This window comes from Mycotypha africana, assembly GCF_025528875.1.
Source record: "Mycotypha africana strain NRRL 2978 chromosome Unknown BDF20scaffold_4, whole genome shotgun sequence".
Taxonomy (NCBI): Eukaryota; Fungi; Mucoromycota; class Mucoromycetes; order Mucorales; family Mycotyphaceae; genus Mycotypha; species Mycotypha africana.
The window spans coordinates 413,603-425,199 of NW_026515728.1; the positions used below are offsets into that span (position 1 = coordinate 413,603).

The 11,597-nt window shown below is 39.5% G+C and overlaps 2 protein-coding genes across 2 annotated transcripts; both read left to right on the plus strand.

The window, feature by feature from the left end:
- The first annotated feature begins 1,262 nt into the window (after positions 1 to 1,262).
- On the plus strand, positions 1,263 to 3,218 carry BDF20DRAFT_862954 (uncharacterized protein). The gene has a single exon (XM_053080640.1). It carries the CDS (start codon positions 1,414 to 1,416, stop codon positions 3,079 to 3,081), a length of 1,668 nt encoding a protein of 555 aa, XP_052936968.1. The 5' UTR covers positions 1,263 to 1,413; the 3' UTR covers positions 3,082 to 3,218.
- A 2,233-nt stretch (positions 3,219 to 5,451) lies between these two features.
- BDF20DRAFT_911999 (uncharacterized protein) lies at positions 5,452 to 10,830 on the plus strand (the record flags this gene model as incomplete). Its single annotated transcript, XM_053083905.1, has 18 exons — positions 5,452 to 6,262; positions 6,343 to 6,542; positions 6,649 to 6,675; positions 6,750 to 7,617; positions 7,691 to 7,761; positions 7,845 to 7,856; positions 7,927 to 8,154; positions 8,219 to 8,277; positions 8,353 to 8,462; positions 8,548 to 8,624; positions 8,709 to 8,918; positions 8,998 to 9,073; positions 9,156 to 9,333; positions 9,392 to 9,897; positions 9,968 to 9,983; positions 10,073 to 10,157; positions 10,228 to 10,507; positions 10,613 to 10,830. 18 exons carry the CDS (start codon positions 5,452 to 5,454, stop codon positions 10,828 to 10,830), a joined length of 4,032 nt encoding a protein of 1,343 aa, XP_052936969.1.
- Between the last annotated feature and the right edge of the window lie 767 nt (positions 10,831 to 11,597).

Sequence of the window (11,597 nt, forward strand, 5' to 3'; positions counted from 1 at the left end):
ACACGAAAAGAAAATCACTGCTGCGAAAAATAACACACTGATACTTTTGCACTATGGTCGATTCCTTTTACAAAGGAGAGTAGGAAACGATCTTGTATACATATATATATATATATACATACACATCTGTGTTTTACAAGAATAATCGCGGGCAAAGTATTACTATGAGATCCTCTAGCGTGCTTTTCCGAAATAGTGCCAAGATAACACATATCTTTTTAGACAGCAACTCTGTGCCTATCAGCAAATTGCACATCGCTGAGCCTTATCCATCTTTGCTTGCGTCCGATGAACAAATAAGAAAAAAGCGTGTTTTACTAAATGACTTTTTTCTAGAGAAAGCTTCATGTGTTTTTCATTGTATTAGCTTTTGACAGCATATAGTAAATAATGATAATTTTATGGAGTTAACTTTCTGTATGTAAATCTGTCATTTACTGCGATAAACTGCTGTGTTAAAAAGGCTTGGAAAAATAAGATTCTGGGTCTGGACGCCCATTTGTAGAATAAAACCCATACTTTATTTGAATCATGTTCCTGATCATCGTGCAGTAATTTTTCGTCTTTATCCATTGCTCAAGATTAGAAATTAGTACTTTTGCTGCGAAGGCACGGGACGGTGTCTTAAAATGTCAACTATCCTTCCGCTAACCTAAAAAGAAAGAATTTGATAACGCTCTCTTTCGTTTATCAAACCAAAAAGACCTTTCATCACCATGTGCCTATGTCTTCAAATAAATGCTTGGGTTTTAGATTATTAGAAACGTGTACAATGCACAGACATTCCTCATCGCAGTACCTGTATTATCAATGAAGCCCCATGATATCGATTCCTTTTCTGTCCTTTTTGATCAGTAAGATCTCTGCAGGTTGGGATAACCCAAAATAGTTTTGACTGCATTTGTTTATTGCAACACAGATTTTTTCAATTTTTTATTGCCAAAGGGTAAGTCAAACACAGAAATTCCCTTAAATGTCCAGATGTAATTGAAAAAAAAAGGGCCCTTATTCCTAAAACGGTTGACAAATACGGCAAATCTCTCCCTAAGCTGAGTTTGAAAGCAGCGCTACACAGGGACGCATATCAGTCCGTGCTTATCGAATTGATGCGTATCATTATTTATTTGTTGTGTTTCGAGCAGAATGAAGAACGAAAAAAAAAATTTTTGCACATAGACATGAAAAGCTTCACTCAAGCGGTCTTTGAAATTCCAGTAATCTTATAAATGAGTCCGTGTCAGTTTTTTTTGTTTCTTCTCCCTCCTTTCTTCCTGTTTTAAATCTCTTATCTCTTTATCTCTGTCTTTCTTTCTCTCTCTTTCTTTCTTTTCTTTTTCTATAGTTTCATTTTTTCCACATTATACCAAGTCGATTGATTAAAAAGCAGATCAGACAACAAATATAGATAGTAATATGCCGCACTTGAAGCCATCCAGCAAAGATGATGCGACGATCATCTTGGCATTAGACCCGTCCTTCACTGGAGTTTTAAGAGGTGTTGCTCATGATGTGTCAGAAGGTTGTGCTGTCATGGGCAACTGTATTGTCAAAGTCAATAAGACTATTAAGGTGCGAAGATTGATTGTTTGGCTTGAAGGACGTTGTAAAGTCAACCTTAAGGGAAGCGGTTACAGTGTGGCTACTACAGACGCCGTTGAAAGTCGAACAGTGTATTCAAAGGACCTGCATTTTTTGGGCGACGATGGTCGTACGCACATTCTCACACCAGGTCAGTACATCTATCCTTTCAGCTTTGATCTGCCTGCTAGCGTACCTGCCAGTTTCCGCGGCAAAAGAGGATATGTGCGTTATCGATTACAAGCATCCATTTATCGACCTATGTTTGCCAGTGATATCTATGCTTCCCGTGATATTCCCATCAAGCGCTGTTTGTTGAATGAGCAGACGCCCATTGCCGAATTGCGTGAAACGTACGAAGGTAGACACCACACCAATAAGTTATACTACACAGCTGCAGCGCCTACCATCAGTTACCGTGAAGGTGGCTTGATTCGTTTAAATTTGACGATGCAACTCACACGGCCAGAGACACAGTCTATACGAACTGTCACGACTGCGTTAAGGGAACGTGTTCAATATCGAACAACTGATTCCAATGCCAACACAGTGCTCAGTAAAACCGACAATCTATTTCCTTTAGGCTACAGCACTTTCTATCCCAATCAATCGCCTGATTATGATCCTAAGGAAAAGGCGGATTATAATGCTTTGTTCCGCTTATGTCCTAGAGTGAATGCGGATATGAACAGTCGATTACTGAAAGTGACGCATGCTCTAGTGATCAACATCATGGTGGAAGACACCTGCACAGACGAAGACGACAGCGAGGTAAATTATGAGACGGAAGCGACAGAGTCTGAGTGGGCATCTGCCTCAGAAGATGATCGAGGACACACTTCAGACGTGAAAACACCCTTCTCTAGTCCCTCCACCACCCCACCACCTTCAACACCAGGTTCTCCTGATTTCGATCCTCAGTCGCGGCCAGCAATGAGCCGGTCCTCTTCCACTTCTTCCCTTGTCTCCATCTTTACCCTTGGACGTTCCCACAACAATAATATCGCTACTACTACTACTAATAATAATAATAACGCAAACACCATCCCTACTGACGATATCACCATGAATGGCATGAATATACCCACCATCAAACCCTCCAGACGCCACTCTAAACTCTACAAATTTAAAGACTATCATCATCATCATCACGGCAACAAAGATCCTAACGAACCCAAGTTGACCCTCTGCACGTTGGAAGTTCCCTTAGTCGTTACTTCTCGTGAACATATCTTGAATGAAAAGACAGTAGCTGCACCACCCTCTTATGAACAAGTCGAAGAACCACCAAGTTATAAATCAACACTGAAGGAACTGCCAAGGGCTCCTAATTATGATGATTCGACAACTGCCACTGCTTCCTCATCCACCTCTTCAGCGTCGTTATCGTCCTCTCTCCATCAACCATTGACACCGCCCTCAGAACCTGAAGATGGTTATTCTTCTGCAAGTAATTATTCTGATGCATTATCCACCATCGAACGCGTGCCTTCCATGGCTTGATGATGGGATTCTTGTATATGTATATATATACTATACCCTCCCTTTCGTATAATTATATATATATATCTCTTATCTCTATATCTTTACATATACACTATATCACTTTCTGTCTTCATCATCACTCTTGAATAACACAAAAAAAAAAAGTTTTCTTTGGATTAAAAATTTTTTTTTAATTTCTTGATTCGTTCTTTATTCAATTCACTTCCGCCGCAGCTAGTTTAGATCCTTTTCTATCTCTTCAGCACATCCCTGCTGTCCTTTCATCAGTCCTGAGTACTTCAATCACTTTAAATAAGGATGAATCTGTATAGGAATAACTTGGCATTATAAGCAGATGTTTGAATGCTACTGAATGAAGATGTGGTAAAATGCAAATCAAAAAATGCCCTAAGCTGCAAAGACGATGATCGAGAATCAGCTTGAATTTGCAGTCGAATGATGTTATTTTACGTTTCCGCCATTTGTTCAGCTTTGTTTACGTAATGCAGTTCTTTTTTTTTAATTTTAGTAACAACATGACGTTTCTGATGCAATCTTTTAAAAATATTTCTAGAACTCATTAATCTGCTCTTCATAATTTGTCTTTTCGCACCTTTGTTAAATTTGTGTAAGATAAATACGTTGATAACACGGTAATACAAAAAAAGTTAAAAGATAAGAGTCAAATATGGTATAATTCCGGCTTGCCATTCGTAGCACAGAACCTGGTTTTCTCGGCGGATTTCTTTCCCTTTCTTCTAGCGTTGATTACATAACGCTTATGCTGGTTCGTCCATCTGGGAAAAAACATATTGGACCCTTTTATTTTGGGCTTGTTATTGTTTGTCTATATTGTTGATTCAAGCAACTGCCTCAAAATGTTACTCTGCTGTAGTATACGATTGTTCTGCTGCAATAATAATTGAGAAATGTAGAACGTAGAGTTACAAGCTTGAGATGTGAGCGCTCGTTTTCTTTCAAAGTATTCTAGCCCACCTTTCTTTTTAATGAGAGGAAGTGAAGTAGATCTGTACTTGCTCACATCAGACGCTTTACTTCCGAATGGGAACGAAAACAATCACCAATCGCGTCATCTTCTTTCATAAAATGTGTGTTTGTGAAAAAAAGATGAAAACTTCTCAAGAAGGCACGTTGTTTCTCAATCTGATTACAATATGACTCACTGCTAATGTAGTAGAAAGACATGACATTGATCGTCTTCCACTACATATTTTACGTAAGACGAAGAACCCAACCTTCTTCGGATTATAGTTATTGCGGGAACGAAAAAGAAAAACAGACCATTTGCTAAAAGTAGGCAGCGGGGAAAGAAATTGAGTTCCTTGTATATACTACTTTTTTGTACACAAAATTGGATATTTTGATTGAGAATTCAGAAAATTCAAGTCATTATTTTCGGACTAGTTACTTTTTACATTTGGACACTTGTAGTAAACATCTGAGGCCCGCCTCTTTTTGCACGCATTTGTTACAGTAAGCTCCATCGTGTGATCGGCCCAGAAGGATTACATATATTTTCCTTAGCTGCCATGTGAGCTACTTGTCCAGTTGTATTCTATGTAAATGACTCACAATACTGTATTCTCGCTGACTTACAAAAAAATGCTAGGTATCAGTATGTGTTTCTATCGACTCTTAACTATGGATGTATCGCAATTTTCTGTTACAAAATTGCACCTATATGGCATGGTTCTGTAGAGCTTGGATGAGAAAAAAACGACTAAAAACAAGCAAAATAGCTAAAGAACGACAGTAGCGGCTCGTGTGAAGCGACCGAAGATGCACGCACTGCATTCTAATGATCCACCTTAAAACGCCTGCGTTATCAATGAGCTACACTTGTAAATCTATTATGTTCGCGCTTACTTTTAACCTGATCGAGATCATCTTTATACTTATAGATGTGTCCTTTGATTGTAAAAATGGTTGTGTTGGTTATATTAACGTAGACACAAAGCCCAAAGAAAAGGCAACGTTTGAGCCTAGAATAGCCTATAAACAGGACTCCATAAGTGCAAAATTGTCCTCAATCTCTATCCAGCATACTCTTCTAAAGTTAGCTCCACACTCAGGCATTTCTGTTTCTATGCTTATGAAAAGCATGCCTTTGCAATAGACACTCTATATTTGCTCATGAAATGAATTTACAATTGCCTGCGAAAAATCTTTGTTGTTGTTGCACACTTTCATAAATGGAAATTATCAGTTTACCATGGTAATGCCATCCTCTAATGTGACTCAGGAAAGAAAGGTCTGCAGCTTGCCCTTTTTGTGTACCTTTAAAATTGTTCCCCAAGTGCAAAATTATTGGATTGCATTTCTTTGTCTATCCTTTCATTTTGTTCAATTTAGCGAAAAAATTGCAGAATGTCACATCCTATCACTAACAATATGGAGTTTATCAAACAGGTCCTTGATAGTGACGAGCTCTGCGAATCCGACAAAGATAACGACAGTGACTTCTTTGAAGAGCACTCACGACGACGAAGTATGATTCCAAAACGCTTGAACCAACAGCAGGAAGAATCGAAAACGAACGAGGCAAGTTCCAAGCATCCAACAGCGAGTAAATGGCATTCCATTCTACGCAAAATGTCCATGACTGTTCAAAAGGACGACGCTTCGGACAGTAATAGGCCTCCCAATCTGCTAGGAACCCTCCATGAAGCAACAGATAATGTTGCCACCAGTTATCATCCAAACACTCTCACTAGTTCAGACTTTGAGAGTTCGTTGATGCTGCAAAGACCCTTCGGCGACAGCAAAGAAATAGGCGATGAAGTCGTCGTCGTTTCTGAAGACGTCACATTGCCAACGGTTGAAGAGGTGGCGATCGAAGGCAATACAAGGGCTGAAGAAGAGGGACCTTGTTCCAAAACGAGATTTTTTGAGAATCCTTTTGCCTTTGACGCTGCTACTTCTTTATCAACCGATGATAGCAGCAGCAGCAGCAGCAACGTAGGTGGCCCGGATGGCAACGATTGGCAGGCACTGCACCCGCTAAGTATTCATCCAGGGGTGACAATAGCCGTGACAAAAAAGAAATCCGCAGGTAGTATCAATAGCATCTGCAGTAAACATCGTATCCCGGTGATGGAAAGCCGTCCTCAGGGTATTCTCCTGACCGACAGTCCTGAGGCCATGACTCAATCTCAACAGTCTCATGAGACTCCACAAAGTAAAACACCCTCGCTTATCGTTATGTCAATTGGGTTCCATAGCCCCCTTGTACTGATCACCTCCATGTTATACCCGTAGATGCAAGCAATAAAGCAAAACTTCAGTGGTCAAGAACATTTGAAAAAATAAAAGTCGTCAACAGCTTCGGCCATCACCGGCGAAGATCAAGTGTCGCACCCCATCTTTTATCGAAACAGCCATTAGCACCTTATTATCCGTCAGCATTCATTCCAGGGTATCTTTCATTGATGTGCAAAGACGAACACGGACGAAAAGCAGTAAGAAAATCTTTTTTTTTTTTTTTCTGTACAAGCTTGATAAAATGATGCATCCAACAAATCATTCTCAAATATATGTCTCTACTTTTTTCCATCTATACTACAGCCGCCCATATTGTTCGATGCATTGAATGTAAGCACTTGACCCATTCAGCAGAGTGTGTACGGACATGTGATAATAAACTGAAATACATTTTATTCTTCTAGATTGCCATTACGGATTCTGAAATTGATCATAATGCTGCTCATAGGTTATGGACCTTCCGCATAGAGCTCCAGTACGGTGACCTTCGATGGGTAATCCATCGCACCATTATCGAATTTTACAACCTTCATTTAACTCTGAAATTCAAATATATCTCTGGTTATATTTCGGAGCCACCCCCTTCGTTTCCTAGCCAACTGGCGCACTTGACGAATGCTGCACTGACCTCCATGCGAATTGCCCGCGAACAAGAAGCAGGTGTCTGGCGCGAAGTCGCCCTCAAACGTCGTGATGCTCTTGAATCTTATTTGAAGACTCTCATACAAAATGCGAGCTTACTCGTCAACTACGAGCTATGCGAATTTTTGGAACTGGGAGCCTTGTCGATTTCAAAAGATATGGGCTGGAAAGGAAAAGAAGGTTACCTGGAATACATCGTCCATCCTAACTCATCATCCGCTAGTACGACGGTAGGGCGTCTGCTTCCGCCGTCGACACACTTTCCCTGGGATCGTTGGCAGAAAGAATGGCTAATTTTACGAGACTCCTATATTGCCTTTTGTAAAGATATAGGCTCTACTGCGCCCTCCGATGTGCTACTTTTTGATAAACATTTTAAAGTGGCACGAGCAAACCTTGCTCCGGCGGCGGCTACTTTGGTTGGGTCCATCCATCCAAATCATTTCTTTACGATTAGCAATGCGACACGGAGAATAGAAATAAAAGCACCAACCACCAAGCATTTTGAGGAATGGTTAGAGAGTTTGGAAAAGGTGCAGAAAGATTCACCGTGGGTGATGAATCACAGATTTGGCTCCTATGCTCCCATTAGAAAGAACGCAAAGGCGAGATGGTTTATTGATGGACACGGTAAGAACTCAGAAAGTAAACACCCTGAGAGACTTTTTCAAAGAATCTTGAATACTGATGGCAATAAACGCAGATTATTACGAAGCAGTCATAGAAGCTATCCTGTCGGCAAAGTCGGAAATTTTCATAGAAGATTGGTGGTTGGTAAGGCGGATCAAGAGCTATCTTTTTGAGAAGGGTTGTGATTCAGCGTAGTAACTTTTTTTTCCCTGCCCTCTCTGTTGAAGAGTCCACAATTGGTAAAAAAATTAGAGCTAACAACGGAAATCCTTTTTTAGTTCCAAAAGACTGAATCTTATTCATGATTAGTTCCTCAGAAGACCTCCCAAAGGGAACGAGGAATATAGACTGGATAGACTGTTAAAGAGGAAAGCGTCAGAGGGAGTCATGATTTACATTGTCATCTACAAAAATGTATCTGTTGCCTTACCGTTAGATTCACAACATACAAGAGATTGGCTACAGAACGTGCATCCAAATATCATTGTACAAAGGCATGCAAATCTGACAGCTTCTCCGTTTTGGGCTCACCACGAGGTATACGCTCAAGAACACTTGCCGCAACCCATCTTCCTTATTTCCGCTAATGGCAAAAGTTTAGAAAATATTAGTGATTGATTATCGATTGGCCTTTGTGGGTGGTTTAGATTTGTGTTTTGGGTAAAAACAAATACAGAAAAAAATGAAGGATTTTTATGATTGATTCCCATCATTTTATCGAAATCTTGCAAAAAGCCGTTACGATACACCTCAGCACACTTTGACAGATTTCTGTTCTGGAGATGAAAATGAGATATTTCCCGGTCAGGATTACTCAAATCCAAGACTGAAAGATTTTCACAAAGGTACTGGGAAAGAAAGGCAAAAATACTCACGATGAACAAAATAAATCCAACAAAACTACCTACTGACGAACGTTGAAAACAATAGTAAGCCAATATGATATGGAGCTGATCAATAAAAACCATGCTCCTCGAATGCCTTGGCATGACATCCATACGGCAATGGTAAAATAGATGGCAGAACCTATATATATCTCCCCTGTTGGTCATCTCATCCGAATAATTTATATTACATGCTTTACTTTGTAGGTAGGGCCGCCTGCTCGAGATATAGCACGACATTTTGTTCAACGTTGGAATTTCATCAAGTCCAATCGTGCGAAAGAAAGAACCGACATCCCTTTTCTTTTGCCTAAAGGCGAGTATGTAGCAAATGCCGATGAAATAAAGTTCAGAGGCTCTTGTCGTGTTCAGTTACTGAGAAGCAGTGCCGAATGGAGTTTAGGCATTACAAGAGAGGTAAATATAGATAACTGGTTTTCTTAATTTGTACCGTTATTCTTATGGTTACATCATTAATCGCAAGTGATGTTGCTAGTACTCGATTTATAATGCTTATATGGAATGTATATTCAAAGCGAAACATTTCATTTACATTGAAAATCAATTTTTCAGTGAGTATAACTTTATTACTAAAACGGACAAGAAGGGAACTTACACGTTCAAACTAATGCCTTTATAATTTCTTTTTGTTAGTTACTACCACAAGTCCCCACGATAAACTGATAAAAAATAAAATAGGTCAAGCCATCGTAGAAAGAATCAAAAGAGCTCATAGAGAAAATCAAAAATTCAAGGTGATCGTGGTCATACCTGTAGCCCCAGGTTTTGAAGGTGATTTTGTTCAGGTTGACAGAAAGACCATGCCCTTAAGGTAATGCTGAATCAATATCAAATGTAGTCACCGCAATTCTCATCTTTTGATGATACAGATCCGTTGCTCAATATCAATATCGATCTATTTCTCGAGGAAAATACTCTGTATTTGAGCAGTTACGGAAGGCGAATATACCGATAGAAAAGTACATTGGGTTTTACAGTTTAAGAAATTGGGGGAAAATCAACAACGCAAACTTACTATTGCCAGCAAGTGATTCCGTGCCTAACAGTGCGCTACAAAGTGCTATTTCAACCAATTCGAATTTCTTACCCCTCAGTAACAGGCGTTCAATATTACCAAAGAAACGTGGTTTGAAATCAAAATCATCGGGCCAAAGTAACTCTAACGATGACGTATGGCTACAACAACAAGTAATCTCGGCACAGTTATCTCAAACACAGCAGCAACAGCAGCAATCACAGCAACCATTACAGCAGGAACATGATTTTTTCGAACAACAGCAGTATAACGATGGACGACTAAACTTTGTGACGGAGCAAGTGTATATACATTCAAAACTGATGATAGTAGATGATAGAATTGTCATATGCGGTTCAGGTACGGATTCAATGAAATATCAGACAAAATGACTGATTGGACAGTTTATCTTATTCCTTGCTGCCTACAGCTAATTTGAATGATAGGTACAATTCTTTACAACAATTCATATCAGGAAACAAAGTGGAAGTCTTACGTGTGACTGATCGCTTTTTTTTTTTTTTTGTTCAACTAGATCACAATTGGGAAATCGGGATTCGGAGATTGCTGCTATTATAGAAGACTCAGAGATGATAGAGTCGCGGATGAATGGCCAACCGGTAACCTTTATTGACTTATCACGCCCAAAAAAATAGAGAACAATAAGAATGCTAATGTTTCACATCACAGTACAAAGCTGCGAAATATGCTTTGACTCTGCGTATGCAATTGTTTAAAGAACACTTGGGATTATTGAAGAATGACAGAAATAGCATACATTTTCATGACCTTTATCCACAAGCCAAAAAAAGCCATTTTGATCCAGAGCGCTATAAGAGCATGACTTACGAGGATCTAATTGTTATGGATCCACTGCTAGATGACTTTTACTCAAAGATTTGGAATAGAACTGCTGAAAACAATACATTGATCTATAGAGATGTTTTTCGCTGCGTTCCCGATGACACTGGTGAGTGGACGTTCTTCTCAATGCTTCCGCACAACCATTATCATTGATACAACAAAACTTTCCTTTTCCTTTTCCTTTTTTTTTTTTTTTTTCCTTGCCTACTAGTGCACAACGTAGAGCAGCATCGTCAGTTTATACCAGACCCAACCCGCGTTTTACCAAACCATATAGCGGAGCCTTGGAATTTTACCTGCGAACAAATAGAATACAAGTTAAATCATATACAAGGACATCTCGTTCAGTTTCCGACAGAATATTTGCGAGATATCAGTATGACAGCGTCTGTTATGCAAGAAGCTGTTCCCCCTATGGTCTTTACTTAGAATACAAGTGTGCTGTGTGGCACTTGGAATATAGACAAAAAAATTATTCTGCACAATAGCTTATTAAATATGGAACTGTTCTGTAAGCAACGGGATCCTATAAGCAATTACATTTAATAAAGCCTTTTGGTGAAAGTTCGCACATCCGTTCCTGAGGTACATGAGTCAGGCACTTGGAAAACAATGGCTCAAACCGTTGCGCCTCATTCCTGGGATAAACTCTAGCTTAGCACGTAACTGACCGGTTATACCGTCCCAATTTCTATTCTTGTTTTAAGACCCGAACATTTGGTTCGTCAGTAGCTGATACAATTAAGAGTATCAAAGCAAGGTAAGATAGTTCTGTATCAATGAAAAAGGCATTGTATACGCAAAACATCCATGGAACTATTTCAATGGAAGGTGTTCCCGTCAGCACGCATTCAGGTTTTGTTTCAGCACGTCTCATGGTTGCCAGTTGGACCGACGGTTAAGAGAGGCTCTTTTCCTCGCCTTCAGAGGGTATGTCCATTCTGATGAATATACAATCTTCTCAATGCTGTAGTGTTGTTGGCTTTCAAACTTCAAGGTTTATATTATGTTTCAAAAAAATTTGCTGTTGAGTTCTCCATTGACACCAACAAATTGAGAAGACAAACATCAATAATTGTTCTCAAAGAACATAACTGGTCGTTTATTTGAAGCAATGTTTTTGTATAAACACTATGTCTGACAGCTATAGAATCGTTCATAAGACGTGATACAGCATAAGCCCTCAATGGCTAAAC

Excerpts from the sequence above, each read along its gene's own strand:
- BDF20DRAFT_862954 (XM_053080640.1), top strand. The coding sequence starts at position 1,414 with ATGCCGCACTTGAAGCCATCCAGCAAAGATGATGCGACGATCATCTTG.